Source organism: Trematomus bernacchii, unplaced genomic scaffold (assembly GCF_902827165.1).
Source record: "Trematomus bernacchii unplaced genomic scaffold, fTreBer1.1, whole genome shotgun sequence".
Taxonomy (NCBI): domain Eukaryota; kingdom Metazoa; phylum Chordata; class Actinopteri; order Perciformes; family Nototheniidae; genus Trematomus; species Trematomus bernacchii.
Window position 1 is genome coordinate 1 of NW_022987790.1, and position 21,252 is coordinate 21,252.

At 39.4% G+C, this 21,252-nt stretch overlaps 1 protein-coding gene and 1 long non-coding RNA gene across 2 annotated transcripts; both read right to left on the bottom strand.

The window, feature by feature from the left end:
* Positions 1–2,045: 2,045 nt before the first annotated feature.
* LOC117497671 lies at positions 2,046–6,326 on the bottom strand (the record flags this gene model as incomplete). Its single annotated transcript, XM_034149673.1, is given in 7 exon segments — positions 2,046–2,189; positions 2,779–2,920; positions 4,363–4,531; positions 4,646–4,784; positions 4,954–5,091; positions 5,627–5,814; positions 6,142–6,326. Coding segments are annotated over 7 exon segments (1,034 nt in total), but the record flags the coding sequence as incomplete, so codon positions are not given.
* Positions 6,327–9,668: 3,342 nt separating this feature from the next.
* On the bottom strand, positions 9,669–10,524 carry LOC117497672. Its single transcript, XR_004557452.1, has 3 exons — positions 10,423–10,524; positions 9,934–10,075; positions 9,669–9,708 (listed from the first exon to the last, which is right to left on the bottom strand). It is a non-coding gene; the product is annotated as an uncharacterized LOC117497672 (long non-coding RNA).
* Positions 10,525–21,252: the final 10,728 nt, after the last annotated feature.

Consider the following 21,252-nt stretch of genomic DNA (forward strand, 5'->3'; position numbering starts at 1 on the left):
GAGTTGTTGATGGAATTGTGGTTGTAGTTTGTGTGGTTGTTGTATTTGGTGTAGGGGTGGTTGTTGGAATTAATGTGGTAGTTGTTGGGGTTGTTGTGGTTAGTGGTGTAGTTGTTGATGGAATTGTGGTTGTAGTTTGTGTTGTTGTTTTGGTGTAGGGGTTGTAATTAATGCGATAGTTTGGGTGGTTGTTGTGGTTAGTGGTGTAGTTGTTGATGGAATTGTGGTTGTAGTTTGTGTTGTTGTTGTATTTGATGTTGGGATGGTTGTTGTGGTTACTGGTTTAGTTGTTGATGGAATTGTGGTTGTAGTTTGTGTGGTTGTTGTATTTGGTGTAGGAGTGGTTGTTGGAATTAATGTGGTAGTTGTTGATGTTGGGATGGTTGTTGTGGTTAGTGGTGTAGTTGTTGATGGAATTGTGGTTGTAGTTTGTGTTGTTGTATTTGGTGTAGGGGTGGTTGTTGGAATTAATGTGGTAGTTGTTGATGTTGGGATGGTTGTTGTGGTTAGTGGTGTAGTTGTTGATGGAATTGTGGTTGTAGTTTGTGTTGTTGTATTTGGTGTAGGGGTTGCTGTAATTAATGCGGTAGTTGTTGATGTTGGGATGGTTGTTGTGGTTACTGGTGTAGTTGTTGATGGAATTGTGGTTGTAGTTTGTGTGGTTGTTGTATTTGGTGTAGGGGTGGTTGTTGGAATTAATGTGGTAGTTGTTGATGTTGGGGTGGTTGTTGTGGTTACTGGTGTAGTTGTTGATGGAATTGTGGTTGTAGTTTGTGTGGTTGTTGTATTTGGTGTAGGAGTGGTTGTTGTAATTAATGTGGTAGTTGTTGGGGTGGTTGTTGTGGTTACTGGTGTAGTTGTTGATGGAATTGTGGTTGTAGTTTGTGTTGTTGTTGTATTTGGTGTAGGGGTTGCTTGTAATTAATGCGGGTAGTTGTTGATGTTGGGATGGTTGTTGTGGTTATTGGTGTAGTTGTTGATGGAATTGTGGTCGTAGTTTGTGTTGTTGTTGTATTTGGTGTAGGGGTTGTTGTATTTAATGCGGTAGTTTGGATGGTTGTTGTGGTTAGTGGTGTAGTTGTTTTGGGAATGGTGGTTGTATTTTGTGTTGTAGTTGATGTAGTGATGGTGGCTGTAGCCACTGTTGTAGATGATGATGGAATTGTGCTTGTAGTTTGTGTGGTTGTTGTATTTGGTGTAGGGATGGTTGTTGTTAGTGTGATCGATGTGGATAGTGCAGTGATTGTATCTGGTGTTGTTGTTGTTGAGGGATCTGCGGTTGTAGTTTGTGTGGTTGTTGTATTTGGTGTAGGGGTGGTTGTTGTGATGAATGCGGTAGTTGTTGATGTTGGGGTGGTTGCTGTGGTTAGTTTGATAGTTGTGGATTGTGCAGTGGTTGTATCTGGTGTTGTTGTTGAAGTTGGTGTAGGGATAGTCGTTGTTGTTATTACTGAGGGAGTTGTTGTGAAATGAGATGTTGTGCTGGTTTGCTGAGTAGTTGTTGAGGGAACTGCGGTTGTAGTTTGTGTGGTTGTTGTATTTGGTGTAAGGGTGGTTGTTGTGGTTAGCGGTGCAGCCGTTGAGGGAATTGTGGTTGTATGTTGTGTTGTTGTTGGTGTAGTTATAGTGCTTGTAGCTATTGGTGTTGTTGTTGATGGAACGGCTGTGGTTATTGTTGGCTCTGTAAGGCGGAAAGGAGAATACAATAAAGATTGCCAAGGAAAATATAAATGGAATGTGAAAGTAGAAGCTAAGACGGTTTGACTCACCATTTCCAACACTCACAATGACACATCGGAGCTCAGACTGATATTTGGTGGTTGAACTGTGGAAGTTAGGGTCATTTACAAAACGGTGACACAAATCTTTACCACCAATATAATATATTAATTTAAATTATTTTAGGAAGTTAAAAACTAAATTCCTCCCCATATCCTTTCTTATCTTTTGTATTTATACTGACAGACCTAAACACATTTGCCTTCAGTTTAAAGCTTTCCTTATACGTTGCTATAGGCTAATGTTCAGACGATCAAGTGACTGACCTCGTGATTGATTGGATGACAAAACAGATGGGATGGCTTTCTCCGTCTTCTTCTTGAGACGGCGTCCATCTCAGGAGGAACTGTCCTGCTCCTAATGAACTCTTGATTATGTTGTGCGGCCCGCTGAACAGCAGCTCAAACGTTCTTTAAAAAACAGAAGAAGAGTTAAATGTTATCAATTCTAATTCTAGAGCATTATTGTAGCAACACATTTTTTTTTTTATATAAATATATAGTGAAGTAACGACCGCAGTTGCTCTCCCTGTGTGTTTGGTAATCCAAGTTCCTGACTAAACTTTTTTTTTTAATGCTGTTTTTCATGCCTTCATTGCAGTTGTTCTACGGTAAGCTGATTTTACATTAAGTGGTCAAATCAATATATGCCTTTTAAAATCTGAGCTTGTAAAACTACTGAGACAACATGCACAATTTACTCTAGGGCCCTGATTGCATTACCCACTGTGTGTAAAAATATTAGCACCATACAGTTGGTTGGTTCAGTTAAACGTGCACTCTTGTCAAACCTGTCTTGTACGTCTAAATTACACAAGACGACTTATCAGATTCCTTGTGCACCTGAAAATCTTTAAAGAATGATTACAATTTGTGTATGTGCCCGCCCTATTGTGTGTGGGTACAATTATTTGTCATCTAACCAGAGAATGTCCTATGTAATTAACCTTTTGTATTTTGATATGCAAGTTCTTTACATTTAGTTGTATGTAAGACTTACGTGGAGACATTTGCCTCTGCATTGACGCTGATAGAAAGGGTCTGATCGACAGGGGCGTACAGTTGAGCTTTGTTGGCTGGAGTTGGTGTCAGGAACCTGGGCAGATAGAGTCCCTCTGTGCAGGATGGCACTGCGGAGTCCACTGGAAAAATAAAGAAACGTTTTTAACCTGTTAAGCCCGAGAGACCCCGGTACCGGGGCACTGCCGCAACATCTTGCAGGAAACAGTGTCTGAGGGCATGTTCATTTAATAAAACTATGAATGTTTTATATCCATGTAACGGGAAGAAACTCATCTAACTGATCATTGTTTATTTTTTTTCAAAAGAAAACCCACAATGCTAACACTGAGCCTCTGAATTAGCAACGAGCGAAAAATGCTAACAGATTACTGCACCGAAGATCACTCACAAAACCTTATTATTTATCTTTTCTCTACATCCATGACATCGATTCACATCGTGAGGTGACACAGAATCGATGGGTACCCTCATTATCACTGAATTATACGAAATGGCCAAGTTATAAGCAAAAACAGACATCAAAACATTTGACGCTAGGTAGCTAAAAATGCTAACAAGGTTACCTTGGCTCTGTAGTCTCTCCAAAGTGGTCTTCAATGGCATTAAAACGATAAAAACGCTGCTGAAGTTAATCCATAGGTTAATCTAATGTGTCTGTGTCCCTTTGAAATGATTTCTGATAATCCATGATCAATAAGACGGATAATCCATGCTATTCCGTTTCTAGATGTCAGAGCTAGAATGTAGCTTCACTCTAATGCAAAATTACATGTGCAAAGCCCCAGAGATATGGAAAATCCACCCAAATTACCCCAGAAGTGGTTTGTTTTTGCTAAATCTCTCTAAAAAGGTCAAATTTCACTTGTTTTGCATCAATCTTGATACAGGGTACTTATTATATGTTGTACTTTGGATTCCTAAAGCTTTTAGTCTACCTTACCATCATCCAAGGGTAGTTTTCACTATAAGTAAAAAAGAATCTTTGGACGGACACTATAATTTACAGTTTTTTACTATGTAAAATCTGAATTTTCTTTAAAATAAAAAACATCTATATTGATTCTGACTTTTCTACATCCAACTCACACATTTATCATTAATTTGAGAAAAAAGATTATTAATTTAACCCTTTTAGAAGGGAAGATATGGTCATTTGTTCTGGGAATGTCATTTTCGAGCCTGAGACTTGAAAAACAGGCTCAGGGCTTAACAGGTTAAGGACGGCAATGCCTTTAGGGTCGTCTATGCATCAGTTGTTCTGACACTTTAAAATATCTTGCCTACTGTTTGATTGCCATAACCTTTTGTCAAACATAGACCCATTTTAACTCAGCATTTAACTCTTTGAGAACTGATTCCTTTTTTTGTTGAAAGCATAAATTGGAAGAATAAAACAAATTCAAACCGTATCCATCGCTAGCTAGCAGAGGAATCATCCAATCGATCATGTTCGTTAATGAAAGACCCCAAAAGTTATGACTTTGACAATTTACTCTCAAATAACTGATTATCAACAAGCTCCATGATAAATAACTTCAGGCAAAATAATAACACATCTTACCCCTTACAACAAACTGGACAGGTATTTTGCTGATAGCACTGTTGACTGTCAGCCCTCCTCCGTTTTGAGTCAGAGAGATGGTCTGCCTGGGAAAGTCCTCCATCACCATCTGTACAATGTACGAACCTTCGTTTACGCTGCTGGTGGGGCTGAAGGACAGAATACAGGACTGAAAGAGGACAAAAGGGGACAAGAGGTAAAAAAAAAAGGTTTTCCTGTCAAGTAATGAAATCCAATTTTTTTATAACGTCATCTTCAAGCATCAGTGACTGTAGCTACTCACTTCTAAGAGGCTGAGAACAGACGGCGTAGTGCACTGGGAACACTCTGACAGGGAGAAGTTTGCGTATCTGCATCTGACCTCATCTCCATCAGGATCAAAGTCCAGCAGGTGGAAATCTCTCCGACAGTTTGAAGGAACTCTGACAGAGAGAAACAATATGTGAAGCACGAGCCAGGCAGCCAACCGATCTGCTGTTGCTCAATTTTGTCTAGACAGAGTTAACTATTAAATGTCAAAGGATGTGTTGTGGCATAAAATGGTAGAACTGCTGACAAATAGATAGACAAAGAAACCGTGAGGGGGGTCACCTCAAGACTGGCAGGATTGTGGTCTGGGGCGATGTGTTGGCTTGTCCGATGTCCGACCTGTTCCTCAGCTCCACTCCAGTCACAGCTCTCCAACTTGAGATGCTATTCTTATTATTTATCCAGGCATTGCCAGTCAACCTTCATGAGAAAGTCAAGTTTTAACATGCTGAACAGAACCTGGCACATGTACCCATGTCTTGCATAAGCGTTCCTGTAACTTGGAAACTATTCTAATATTAAATATGTTTAAAAATCATTATGACCAGAGCGAAAGCAATGATTGGAACAATATTGTTGTGACACCAAAAGCTTTACCTTGCATTACTTTTCATTTAGCTGACACTTTTATTCAAAGCGATTTACAATAACTTACAAAAACCTAAATATGGTGGTGGTTTCTTTCCTTGATTTCTCATTACATAATAGTTAACATGTATGTCTTACTGTTTTACCACCTTTACAACATGCTTTGGCAACGCTAAGTTTCAATATTGTAATAATAATAAAGCAATTCGAATTTGTATAAACCACCACCAATTAAATGAACCTTAATTTTCTGTTTTTGCAATCAACAATCTTTTCTTTAAAGGTCTTCAAACGTTTTAATTGTGATTTTGTACCCTCTTTTAAACAACAGACTACGTTATGTCTATTATTACTGTATGTAACTCACTCTAATTGGAACTGAGAGTAGCTGGGAACCCGCCGAGTCATGATTCCCTCTCTTTGACACCACTCACTGCTCTCCTGGTCCACCACGTTTAGCACCAGAGAAGTCTGAGTCCCGCAATTTTGAGAAGAGCAGTCCCAGGAGTCGTTCGTAGAACAAAGGTGGAAGCTCAGCTTATACCGAAGGACAACCTGTAGTTATTACAGTGGCCGAGTGTTATTCCAGGGAAAGAAAACATAAAAAGTTGGGGGGAAAAAAATCTATCGTGTTTTTTTAGATAACATGAATGGTCCAGGCTCCATACAGAGACAACAAGCACCTCATTCAAAGGTAATGCAAAAAAAATCCTTGTGAATCCCTCTAATTGTAGTTTTCTAAGAATAACATTTTCCAAAATTGCTGTTTTTACTTTTTCAGCTATTATTAATTCACAAACAGTTAGTTATGTGAAGTTATTCTATTTATGTATTGTCACATTTCAACAGATAAATATTGAATTAAAAGAAAACTTTACGTACCGTGAGAGATCCATCTGCATTAGTGTTTTTTGGGTAATAAGTCATTACTGTCCCGTAAAAATGAGACGACTGGGCGCTGCAGACCAGCAGTAGCAGCAGCAGAGAGACAAACATAGTAAAGGTGTTACTTTCTCCACACAATGAGAGTAAATGACTACCAAGACAAAATCATTTACTTCAAAAGACAGCCCTTCTTCGTCCCTCCCTTCCCCTTTTTGCTTTTTGGCTGTCTTCCACTCAGAAGATCTTTTGAGTTTATAGTAGAACAATAAACCAGGAAACTGCCGGGTATGAGGAACTGTTTGATGATACGGTTTATTCCAAAGAAGAGGTGAAGGTAAATATGATGCAGAATGCGAGAACTTGTAAAACCTGATGTGATTTGTGTCTACAGGTGAAACTTACTTTAGCGACACATTCATCGCAAGAAGTGTAGGAAAAATCTAGGCCTCAGATTCGTCGAATACTGCCACAGAGCAGATTTGTGAAGTTGTAATGACTGATTTGAGAGGTTGTAATAACCAAGTTGCAGTTCTAATGGAAAATATATTTAAAAAATATATATTTTTCTGTAAGTGAACATTTCATTTCACAAGCTACAACACTTTTTTTTTTCCTGTCACTTCAAATTTGGTTCACAGATACGTGGATATTTTAAAGTGTAAATGTATGCACACCAGCTCAGATTTTTTTTCTGCAAGTGCTCACATCAGGTTTTACAAACTCTCGCATTTTGCACCATATCTACCTTCATAAGAAGAGATGATTATTGACAGATGGGTGAGTCCAGGTAAAAATCTATTGTATGAAACAATTAGACTAGATTGACTTAAAGGGTTGTTTATTATAAAGAAATACCTAAATGAACCTTTAACGGACCAGAAGACATTTAAAAATTAAAAATTCAAATAACACTCAGGGAACTGTTCATTAAACCGTTTAGGTAAATTAAAAAAATGCAGGGACTGCTCTTTAAATTGTGCACCTATTAAATAAAGAGAATTGGATTCAGTATTGGAATGCGGCCCGACCATAAAATTATCAATTTTGGCTCCAAGCTACTGTATGTTCACCATGCTCCTAGTTTATTTGTTACTCAGTGTTTTTGGATATAAATGGGAGGATGTCCCGGCGGTAAACTGTCTCAAAAACAAGATTCCTCTTTCCTCTCATTCCAGTCACATACAAAGCAATAGAGCCCGCCTTCCCAATTCAAATTGGCCAATCAGGTCACTTGATTAGTTGTGATTGGTCACAAAATTAACAAACAAATAAACAAAAACGTCAATTACTAATTTATTGTCATAATTACATTATTTACTTTCAAATAATACGTTTTAACCATGCATCTTTGAGTGTCATCAATTCAACTTCATCATCATCATTTGACCAATCACAGTTTAGACCCCGCCCACTCTCAAACCACATATCAAGACTGAAGGAGAACTGAAACTCAGCTCATGGATTTCATGATAGATTATCTGTTTATCATTAACTCCTCTTTACAAACATTTTTTTAGCAGACAGTGAGAGAGGAATTTGGATCTTCCTCACACATTTGAAGAGCGGTTGCTCTGACGAGGCGTAGAGTCATGTCTGATGTCAGCCCTTGTCTTACAAGTTCATCTCTTATCTGCAAAAGATAGACCCTCCAGAAAAACGCGGGCTAAAATCCTTGATTATGCGATTAAACATGCAGGGTTTTTATGTGATTTTATGCGGTGAAGTTGCGAAATATGCGGAAATATGCTAAATATGCGAAAAGTTGCGAAATATGCGGGAGGCGGAAAAAAGGTGATTCTTCTCCCACACCCTGTTACTAGGCTACTACTGAATGAAAGTGAGCCCTTTTAAAGAGTTCCTATGATAAACAAGCATACTAGAAGCAAGCTACATCACAAAGTGTTATTTATGTATTTATATATGGGCTATTTTAATCACTCTCTCTCTCACACACACACACACACACACACACACACACACACACACACACACACACACACACACACACACACACACACACACACTCTTCTCCGCCTCATTCTGTTTTCATTTACTCATTCGTTATCTGACCAGCTTCAATCTTGTAGACTACTCACTAGTGATGGGAATTCCGGCTCTTCTTGGTGAGCCGGATCATTTGGCTCGGCTCACCAAGAAGAGCCGGCTCTTTCGGCTCCCAAACGGCTCTTCAGTTTACCACATATTATACCTTTTATAATTCAATCAAATGTAGCCCTGTTTTGACTAATGATTTATATGTGTACACATGTCACTTAAATTATTCAATACATCCTTTGTACTGAAGCATTCAAAAGTAAAAATTACATGTTTAATATCAATTATTTGCTGTGGCCAATTGTTTTCATTGCATTTACAGACCCTTGTATCTCTCTGATACCACCCAATGAATGCATAGACTTGCTTGTAGAACCACGCTACACAAAGCAGATAGCAACACCTATAAAAACTTAAGCATAGACATTTAATAAAAGGGGCTACTGTATCGACATTTTAAAATTATATTTAAAGAAAAGGCCCTGACAAAACAGCAGGGCTCTATTTCAGTATTAACTATAGAAAAAAAGACAGCAACAGCTGACATCAAATCTTTGCTGAGCCCAAGGATAATCATAAATAAATAACATAGTGAAAATAAATATATTGCAATGCTCAGTACAGCAGCATCCAACCGTCTCTAATCATAAAAAAACATAATACAAATAAATATATTGCAATGCTCAAAACAGCAGCATCCAACAGTCTCTAATCCTTGGATATTACATGTCACTGCATGCATGCACGGAGCAGCTGTAGCGCGGAGATCATCATATCATTCTGTCTTGTATTACTTAACAAAAAATAACAAAAACAAAAAAACGGCTCGTTCGCGGGCGCGAGCCGGCTCCCGTCGTTCACTTAAAAGAGCCGGCTCTTTGAGCCGGCTCGTTCGCGACCGACACATCACTACTACTCACCTCGTTTCTTGTAGCCCTCGAAAGGGTTTTGGAGGTTGATGCCTCGGTGAACGTGAGTTGTTTGACTTTCTTGTCCGCAGCAGCAAAAAGCATTTTAGAATGTTTGAATGAATCAAAGTGGGTCGTCACCGTCGATTTTCTCTTATGCTCCAACACACAGTTGCACGGGGTGCAGAATAGTTTCGCCCCACTTTCGTGCAAGACATCGGGGTACTGCTTTGCCCGGTCTTTAGCAGAAATGTTCGTAGGCAAATGAGATGGATTCGATTTGTTCATCTTGGTCAGAGCCGTATAATAGTATAATAGTATATAATAATAATAGTATAATAGTATATAATAATCTATATGGCACTGATCTTGTTGTTTTCTCTCTCGTGTGAGTTCCACACATTCACTCTACGGTGTTGTTTACCTGCGCGAGCTGATGACATCACTACTTCACGTTAACTTTTTTTTCCCTCAACTTTGTGTGGAAAAATGCGGGGATTATGCGACCTTTTAATAAATATGCGCCCTTTTAAAAATCTGTGCCATTTTGCTGATTATGCGCTACATTATGCGATCGCATAATCGCGTTTTTCTGGAGGGTCTAAAAAGAAAAGTAACAGTAGTGCTGAGATATGATCATGGCAACAATCAGATATCATAGTTCTGTGTAAAGTGAGTGCTGTTATTCTTATATTGCATAGTCCTTACACAACGTCTCAAATGGTTTTTGGAGACACATGATACTTGATTAACTTTTACTTTAACACGCACTTCATGTGTCATTAAGCTATGGAGTTTCCAACAATTTGATTTATGTTAGACTTACGTGGAGACAGTTGCCTCTGCAGTGACGCTGATAGAAAGGGTCTGATTGACAGGGGCGTACAGTTGAGCTTTGTTGGCTGGAGTTGGTGTCAGGAACCTGGGCAGATAGAGTCCCTCTGTGCAGGAGGGCACTGCGGGGTCCACTGGAAAAATAAAGAAAAGCAAACTGTTTCCAAGGAATGCAAGCCTCTAGGGTCGCCTATGCAACACCACTTTGGTCCAGACATATTGGTAACTCTAGATTACCATAAAATGTTGTTCATGGTGCTAATGAATTCTAATGTTTATAGTGACGTTTTCCACCAGCATGTTCACTTATTCTTTGAAAAATCTTGACTTCTACCATATTTTATGGAACAAACTTGCTATTTGCTTACAGAGACTGAGTTTTTGATTAAGCTGTATGTCATCATCGGCTAACTGGACGCCATACTTGTTATTGATAACTATCTCGTTCTGAAAGCTGGCATTGCAAAATAAAAACTCTTACCTCGTATAACGTTGTTGATGGAACGGCTGTGGTTATTGTTGGCTCTGTAAGGCGGAAAGGAAAATACAAGAAAGATTACCAGGAAAATATAAATGGAATGTAAAAGTAGAAGCTAAGACGGTTTGACTCACCATTTTCAACACTCACAATGACGCATCGGAGCTCAGACTGATATTTGGTGGTTGAACTGTGGAAGTTAGGGTCATTTACAAAATGGTGACACAAATCTTTACCACCAATATAATATATTCATTTAAATTATTTTAGGAAGTTAAAAACTAAATTCCTCCCCATATCCTTTCTTATCTTTTATATTTATTCTTAATGTTCAGCCGATCAAGCGACTGACCTCGTGATTGATTGGATGACAAAACAGAGTTCAATGTTATCAATTCTAATTCTAGAGCATTATTGTAGCAACAAAACAAGTTTTTTATATAAATATATAGTGAAGTAACGACCGAAGTTGCTCTCCCTGTGTGTTTGGTAATCCAAGTTCCTGACTAAACTTTTTTTTTTAAAGGGTCCATGTCATGCTTTTCCGGTTATTACCCGTCCCCTTGTGTGTTATGAAGGTTTTTATGCATGTAAACGGTGTGCAGAGTCAAAACCCTCAAAGTACACCCTGTAGCGAGTAAAACTCTAACACAGAAAATACCTCCCCAAAACGCCTCGTTGGAGATACGTCATTGTCCATTTGATTCTTCCATTTCGTTCCGGGTACGGCATGATGTCAAGCCGTACCCGGAACGAAATGGACCAATCCGTGGAGCCGTTACGTTACGTCCGCGGAGCCGTTACGTTAAGCCCCCGCTGATTGGTCCAAATTGACCAATCCACGGACTTCCTCACACACACATCTGTGTGCAGGGAGCAGGCAGCTCAGCTGATTTCTCCTCCCTGGCTGCAGGCTGATAACAGACAGTTGGGATCGCGGCAAAATTCTCTCTGCAGACCCATTCTCTCTGCTGACCCATTCTCTCTGCTGACCCATTCTCTCTGCAGACCCATTCTCTCTGCAGACCCATTCTCTCTGCAGACCCATTCTCTCTGCAGACCCATTCTCTCTGCAGACCCATTCTCTCTGCAGACCCTTTCTCACAGCGTTTATCAACCTTTTTCTTACTCAATATCAAGCCACACTTAATGTTTTTACTTCGGCTGTGACTTTGTGTGTGCTCAGGATGAGTTTGGCTGTGTTTGGCTGTGTATCGCTAACAAGGAAACGACACCTCCACGGAGCTCAGCGCGATTCACAACGTCCCGACCAATCAGAGCACACTGTGCTCACAGGGAGGGTGGGGGCTGGAGCTATTGGAGCTACAACGAGCCGTTAAAGGCAGAGAGTGAAATTCAGTGAATACACGTAGTTTACAGAGATGCTGTTTGAGAAACCAATGTGAGTTTGGAAAATTGCACAATATAAATCTATTCTAGTAGACCTCAACAATGGAATTATGATCAGTGGAAATGGCCATGACATGGGCCCTTTAATGCTGTTTTTCATGCCTTCATTGCAGTTGTTCTACGGTAAGCTGATTTTACATTAAGTGGTCAAATCAATATTATTCAAATTGCATTATAACGTCATCTTCAAGCATCAGTGACTTTAGCTACTTACTTCTGAGAGGCTGAGAACAGACGGCGTTGTGCACACATGTGTTAAGGGGACTGGTATGAGGAAACGTTACGTAAAATAGTTTATTCCAAATTCCAGGTGATCACATTTGACAAATTAGTGGGTGCGGATATTGCAGTTATCCTCAATGTGACAAAAGTACAGAAACAGAAGGTTGAATTAAACTGTGTGAAGCAATGAGACTAGATTGAGGATAAACAAACCTTAAAGAACCATTAGAGAATAGTCATTTTCACATTCACATTTAGAGAACCTTAAGGGAACGTTGACCATTGAATAGTCAAAGCCAAAGTGCATTAGCAATTTAAAACAATACATTCAAACTAAATTACACTTTTGTATATTAAATTGCAACCAGGCAAAGTGCTGGACCACCGGCGGACCTCATTTAAGAAGAAATATTTATGGTAGTTAACAGTTAGAGACAAGTTATGGAAACAAATGGCTTACAAAGTTCCTGCAGCTCTGACTTCATGCAAAGGAATGGACGTCTAATTTCTCTAAAAACCTTTTAGGCTACTCACTCACATCATGTGTTATAGTGGCAACAGAATAAGAGAAAAAACACCGGTACACATGAGAATATAGGGATATTAGGAAAACTCATTTCTCTAACCGCCTGCTGCTTCCCCTCCTCTCTCCTCGGTTCCCCTCCTCGACTCCTCCGCTCGCATCTCCTGTGGGCGGGACTAAGACACGAGGAGGGGAGTCGAGGAGGGGAATTAGAGAAATGAGAAAGGGGGGGCCATAGTTTATCTAATGCACCAGCACTTACCTTGCTTGTTTGAAGCTAATATGTCAGCTGTTCTTTTTGTCCTTAGTTTGAATCTTTATGGTCTGTTGCACTCAGTGGCGGTTGGTGGAAAATATTTTAGGTGGGGCTGTGGAAATGGTGATCAAACAATACTAGGGGGCATTTTTTTGAGAAAAGACCCCCTAAATTATGACTTCTGGTGATGTTAGAGGGGGGGGGGGGGGGAAGGACAATTTGAGGCTTAAAAATATGAGAAGATTGATCAATACCTCCATAACTTCAGTGTGGTTAGCTATGAATCTTCCAAAACTTCCAAACACCTTGTCCTGGACATAGTTTCTACAGCATAAACTGTGCTAACAAGCTGAGATTCCACAGATTCTAGAAATATAAGTATCATCACTGAGCGATCAGAACTCGCGACAGGGGAAGCAAATACAGACATCACACGACGTAGCTTTAGGTAGCAAAACATGGAGATATGCTCACCTTTTGCAGAATAACAATTCTGATCAAAAATGAGAAAAACGCAGCTGAAGGTTAATCCATAGGTTAATCCAATGTGTCTGTCACTTTGAAAAATGATTGATGATCCATAATTCCATTTTTATGTCAAAAACTGAGTTTTCATTAGCTGCTAATGGTAGCTTCCAGAGTGTATGACAGCTTCCTGTTTTGTCTCCTTGGATACGAGTCCAAACAACTCACAGACTGCACCGGGCGCTCACGTAGGAGCCCTGTGACCATCAGATTTGACAACGCTGATTGGCTGAAATTATGTTTCGGCGGCATAGTTTAAAGATAGCAACAGTTGGCTTCTGCTGCACTTGCTGCCCTCTCGTCTGGGCGCTGTGCATAGCGCCCAGACGAGAGGGAGTAATGATACACTGGCAAGGCCAGGCAGGAAACATGTGACTTATCAGTAACTTTAGACATCGTAACACAATTTTAAACGAGATTTTACTGTAGATTATACATTTTACTGATACCAATTATATAATATTTACCTTGTTTATTAAAAATAAAAAATAAATATTTTTTTTTTAAATATATATATATATATATATATATTTTTTTTTTAATGTGGGAAGAGGGGGGGCGGCGCCCCTAGCGCCCCTATGGGCCGGCCGCCACTGGTGGGGGTGGACCTCAAATCCTCAATGGGGTCCGGGGGCATGCTCCCCTGGTAAGATTTATTTATTTATTTCATTTTGGAGTTAAATGCATCAATCTGGTGCACTTTGAGGGGCAAATAAAGAGACTAGATCTATGGGAACACCCATATGAAACAGAACTGTATACATTTAAATAATCATAAAATCATGGCCATAACCAATAACATACCATTTCCAATATGAAAAAACACTGAAACTTGCACACACACACACACACACACACACACACACACACACACACACACACACACACACACACACACACACACACACACACACACACACACACACACACACACACACACACACACACACACACACACACACACACACACACACACACACACACACACACACACACACACACACACACACACACACACACACACACACACACACACACACACACACACACACACACACACACACACCCTTCCTGAACACATTCCCACTCGCCCATTTCAAAGCACACCATGTTACTATTGTGCAATTGTTCCGTGTGACTCAGTTTGAATAACACATTCTGACCGACAGATTGACATCTAGAGTGTGTTCCTTATCAGGTCAGTAAAGTACATAAACAAATTCACACAGCATGGTGCACTGGAGAAAAGATTGATAACGTCAAACATTGGTACTGTACTTTGTATTTGTCCACATACGCGATTGTGATACTGTAAATACACATTTGCTACACAAGTGAACCAAATTGAATCATCAGCTGAAAATATATATACTATTTACTACTTTACAAGATATCTTTTAATAATTGGTCTTTTTCCACCACCATAAGCTGCACTGAACACGGCAAACACTATACTTGCTTAGCCTGTTAGCATGTAGCTCTCTTTATAGTCAGTCTTGTTAAAATATGAAATGTTATATTTTTGATCTGTTTTAAATATTTACAGTAGAAATTAATTAGCTAAAAAAAAGGGGTAGGGATGTTAGAAAGTGTTGAGAGTTCCTCATTGTTTTGGTTTTTTAAATATAGGCCTAGGAAGAAAAAAACAGCCTTTTCCTTCAAACTGATCTTTATGTGCTTCTTGAAAAAATTAAAATTCTGTTCACTGATCTCCCCGTAATGAAGTCTTTCCCAAAAAAGACATTTGTTTGTGAGATGCACCAAAATTGGAGTCAGTTACAGTCGAACAAATAGTTTGCAAAGGTCTCAAAAAGTTCTGAAGAAACAATTTGTACGAGCTTGAACTATCATTATACTTAGAACCAAATGCAAACTTGAAAATAATCAACGCCTGTTCAACCGAAACAGTGGGATGGGTTATTCTGGTCCGTGTTTTGGTTTTTGAAAGCACATACTTCACCAGAATAACATAGGAAAAACAGTTTTTTATTTATTTGATCATGTCCCCATAATCAAGTTTTTCTCAAATAAGAAAAGAAAAATGGTCTAGTGTTTTTCACAATCAATAACCCTAACCCTAGGGATGGTCGCTGTCCCAAAAAGTGAGTGGTTTAAAGTTTCAGAAGTCAGATTTAGATTTGTTTTAAATGCTTCTTGGCATAAGATGAAACAAATACTTCCACATACATCTTTCACACACATTTATATCGAACAAAATGCAATGAGCTTGAACTATCTACTCCAGAATCAAATGGATGCTTTAAGAATCAAAGCCTGTTCAACAGAAACACAGAATGGGGTTATTCTGGTGCCTGTTTGCGTGCTTATGTTTCTGAAGGCGCATACGTGAACATCACTAGAATAAAAAAAATTAAAACATGGTCTAGTATCTCAAACAAGCACTAACCCTAACCCTAGGGATGTTTGGTGCACCAACAATTGAGTAAGTTACAGAGGTCAGATTTAGATCTTTTTTTTAAATGGTTCTTGGCACAAGTTGAAACAAATACTTCCACACACCTTTCACACACATTTCTATAAAAGACTTTCAATGAGCTTGAGCTATCTAATTCAGAATCAAATACATACTTGAAAACATGAAAGCATGTTCATCCGAAACACAATGGGCTATGCTGGTTCGGGGGGGGGGGGGGGGGGGGCGGGACGTGCAACAACATTAACATTAACCTTTCTGTTGGTCGCTTGTTAGCAGACCCTTCACGCCATGGCAGAGCGAACAGGTACAGGCAGGGCCCATAGTGATAGCCCTATAGTTTAAATCTACTACCCACAAATAAACATATGGACATGGGTTACTATTTAAAACAAATTGTAAATGTATTTAGGAACCTATCCATGTGATCTTAAGTGGGGGTGAGTGGCGGCTGGTGGAAAATATTTTAGGTGGGGCTGTGGAAATGGTGATCAAACAATACTAGGGGGCATTTTTTTTAGAAAAGACCCCCTACATTATGACTTCTGGTGATGTTAGAGGGGGGGGGGGGAAGGACAATTTGAGGCTTAAAAATATGAGAAGACTGATCAATACCTCCATAACTTCAGTGTGGTTAGCTATGAATCTTCCAAAACTTCCAAACACCTTGTCCTGGACATAGTTTCTACAGCATAAACTGTGCTAACAAGCTGAGATTCCACAGATTCTAGAAATATAAGTATCATCACTGAGCGATCAGAACTCGCGACAGGGGAATCAAATACAGACATCACACGACGTAGCTTTAGGTAGCAAAACACGGAGATATGCTCACCTTTTGCAGAATAACAATACTGATCAAAAATGAGAAAAACGCAGCTGAAGGTTAATCCAATGTGTCTGTCACTCATGGGCGTAGGAAGCATCCTGAATGTGGGGGGGACATTTTTAACGGGGGGTGTGGGGGCGAAAAAAAAAATAGATTTCCTGTATTCTGGTGCATTTTAACAGGTGGTTTGATACTTTTATGTGGCTATACTAGCATGAGGAAAATGATGGGTACATTTTGTAATTTCATCCAGTAGTAAAGAAAGGAAACATATTTGATTATTAATTCAGAGCCGTCTTTGAATTAATAAAAAGCAGTTTAAAGGCCCATTTTTTGTACATTTATATACAACAATAAATATTTGTGAGTGCATTGAGAGATATTGTTGTGGAGAGTCATTTATATATAAATCGCAAAATACATTTGTGAATCCTTCTGTGAGCATTTATTAATATTGAGACTGATCTGACTCCATACGGATGTTAAGTTCACCTAGGAATGGTATCATTGACTTAAATGTTCAAATAAATGTTGCTCTTCTGTCTATATTGGTCATATGATGCCCCTTGACTGAAATGTTTCCTGTTCAATATCCCCACTGATTTCCTTAAAATCCTGGGATGAGAGTCCACATCACAATTTACTCTAAACTGTCATTTCCCTTTCATCACTCACCTCAGCAATGGACCTCTCTCCACTGTCCCTGTATTCTGCCTCTGACTCACTCTCAAGTGCCTAGATGTCAAGAGAGGTGGTGAAGTGATAATTATTTATTGAGCAGTATACTCTTTCACATTGAATCATAACAAGTCATACTGAATGTAAATACAACTGACTCTAAAGTAAATCCCAGTCTGTGACATTAGACATTTTGAAGACTCAAAGTCCCAAGCAGTAGGTAGAATATTAGCTAGTCTATGTAATGTGCACAGAAAATAAATAGTTAACTGAATACTGGGATGGAAATTGCCTATAAGCACTCAGTAAAACATAAACACACACAAAAAGCTTCTGAATGATAAGAAGTATAATTAAAACATAATGCACATTACCATTTTGAGAGAGAGTACCTAAATTAAAGAACTCAGAAAATAATCTCGTATCGAACTGAGGCTCCAGTAAAACACACTGACTGCGTCTCTACATGGACATCAGTAAGCCGTTTAAGAGTATTATCCCGGTTATGATGTGTTTACATGAGCAGAGAGATCGGGTTATTCATGTTCCCTGTTTACATGATAAATACTAGTAACCTGGCATTTCGATGCCTTTTCTCATCTAAACTATTCAGTATTTGTATTTCTCTATCATGACATAAAGACGAAACTCCTCTCCAGAAGTGAGACGCATTTGCCGCCACCACCGCCATCACTGTTAAGTTAACAGTGTTAACTGATTAACTGCTACCAGCTGATGACTTACTTTCCTCTTCTTTGCAAAAAATGTTCTTATGTCCATGTTGTCTGGGGGAGAAAACATATCAAACCAAGAGATAGTCAGCTTTGATTTTCGCTGTATTAACCATTTCCTGAACATTTGGTGTGTGTGCCTTACCTCCGCTACCGGTGTTACCGTTTAACTGGTGACGCGGGGGAACTCGTGACGTTCTATAAAATACATATACACATTTCGATCGCTTCTTCTGTCGTTTACATTAATCTTTTGGTATATTTGGCTGGATAGGAACACTTTGATGCACATTCAGTACCAGTGTGTGAGGTTGTGTTTGCGATGCCGATATCCGGACGCGTACAGCGAGGACTACAAAATGACAATGAGGTGACTGGGGATGTCTGTTCAAACCATTGCACGTTTGAATAAATCATTTAAACCAGTTATTTTTGCCACTTATTACTGAATATCGTTCTTAATGTGATACCAAGTCCATCTGAGACCCGTGTACACCTTCAGACAGCCTCCAAGTGAAGCACACGTTGTTTACTCACAGTTTGAAAGCAGCGTGGAGAAGTCTTCAGCTGAGCTGTGATCCGCCCAGGATAACTTGTGACACGACTTCTGTTCTGTGGCTATCAACCAGCAATCATGTTTAATATTAAAGACTACACACATGTATCCCTTATCAAAACGGTATTCTGCACTTTGCAGCACTTATCCAGATAAGTTGTGACTGTTAACTCGTTTTGCAAAGATAGCAGCAGAAATGTAATTGCTGCATGTGTAGGGATATTTAGACTGTAAAATGCTGCTTGGTCATTAATTTTGGTCTCCGCAAACAATATTATGAATCCTCTATTCAAACATATAATGCAGTGTCCATCGACATGAAAATAACTAAAAAGTTCATGCTGGACTCAAGCCCGAGTCCCAACAGCAAAAATCACTTTAGTCCTGCGCGTTGTGAGTGAGCCACGAATCATTACAAGATATTCGTTCATCACAGCTACATTTTTACACATTAACATTGTTAAAAGATTCAGAAAAATGCAAGCCAACTATCATTTATAATGCGAGCGAATTTATGTACACTTAAGCCATATAATATACATATTATGGTAGGCATTTGCTTTTAAATAGTATGGCCTACTGACTGAGGTCTGTATCAAGTCTCATGTATTAAGACCCACCGAGATCAGATATCCTAGTTTATCAGCCTGCGAGCCCACATTATGTTGTGATAAGTGGTCATTTTACATATAAATGTATTCCAGTGCACACATTAAGTTATATATAAATATAAAATATGCTAATCAGGCCATGTGTTTCGTTATGTAGTATAATCATCACCGACAGATGGAAAGACAACAATAACAAGGAATTCATATTAATATTATCAAGTTACACAGAAATAGATACAACATATAAGACAAAATAACACAAAGATAAAAGCATAAACGTTAAGATAGAAACGAAAACATGTTCACAGCAGAGTAAAAATTATGAATATATGTGTTTGTAGTTCTCAACGTATGTGAGTATCCTCGTCATTCGGTTTGTGTCGCTGTATCGATGCATAACGAAAGTTAACCAAGTAAACAGTCACATCTTATCTGGATAAGTGCTGCAAAGTGCAGAATACCGTTTTGATAAGGGATACATGTGTGTAGTCTTTAATATTAAACATGATCGCTGGTTGATAGCCACAGAACAGAAGTCGTATCACAAGTTAAACTGGGCGGATCACAGCTCAGCTGAAGACTTCTCCACGCTGCTTTCAAACTGTGAGTAAACAAACAACGTGTGCTTCACTTGGAGGCTGTCTGAAGGTGTACACAGGTCTCAGATGGACTTGGTATCACATTAAGAACGATATTCAGTAATAAGTCTGGCAAAAATAGCTGGTTTAAATGATTTATTCAAGCGTGCAATGTTTTGAACACACACATCCCCAGTCACCTCATGTGTCTTTTTGTAGTCCTCGCTGTACGCGTCCGGATATCGGCATCGCAAACACAACCTCACACACTGGTACTGAATGTGCATCAAAGTGTTCCTATCCAGCCAAATATACCAAAAGATTAATGTAAACGACAGAAGAAACGATCGAAATGTGTATATGTATTTTATAGAACGTCACGAGTTCCCCCGCGTCACCAGTTAAACGGTAACACCGGCATCCTTCATACAACAGAATCTGAGCTGTCCAACTATGACAACACTCCTTGAACATGCGCGCGCTATGTGAGAATCTGCCTTGGTACAAAGTAGCAGTGAAAACATGGTACGGAGTTTCATTGATTTGGGCATTCTCTCAATAAGCAAGTGGAATGGATTTGATAGTGAAGCACTGACACAGCGCTCTGCAAAGAGCGGCGAGTGGATAGACCGATTCACGGACTTTCCGCATAGTAAAAGTGGGGGGGTCCAAACTAATCATTTGAAAAAGTGGGGGGGACTTGTCCCACCCTCATATAATGGTTGCGACGCCCATGCTGTCACTTTGAAAAATGATTGATGATCCATAATTCCATTTTTATGTCAAAAACTGAGTTTTCATTAGCTGCTAATGGTAGCTTCCAGAGTGTATGACAGCTTCCTGTTTTGTCTCCTTGGATACGAGTCCAAACAACTCACAGACTGCCCCGGGCGCTCACGTAGGAGCCCTGTGACCATCAGATTTGACGACGCTGATTGGCTGAAATTATGTTTCGGCGGCATAGTTTAAAGATAGCAACAGTTGGCTTCTGCTGCACTTGCTGCACTCTCGTCTGGGCGCTGTGCATAGCGCCCACACGAGAGGGAGTAATGATACACGGGCAAGGCCAGGCAGGAAACATGTGACTTATCAGTAACTATAGACATCGTAACACAATTTTAAACGAGATTTTATTGTAGATTATACATTTTACTGATACCAATTATATAATATTTACCTTGTTTATTAAAAATAAAAATAAAAAATATATTTTTGAAATATATATTTTTTTATTTTTTTATTTTTAATGTGGAAAGAGGGGGGGCGGCCGCCACTGGTTGCACTTATTGTACGTCGCTTTGGATAAAAGCATCAGATGTAATGTAAAAAGAGGGTTGGGATGCACCCTGTTTTAGCATTGGAACGCGGCCCTACTGTTAAACGGATCAAATCGAAAACAGATCCCGCCCATCTCCACCAGCGCGCTCACTCATTGGTCGAGCGTGCTGTCAATCACAGCCGTGACTCAGATCGTTCTTAT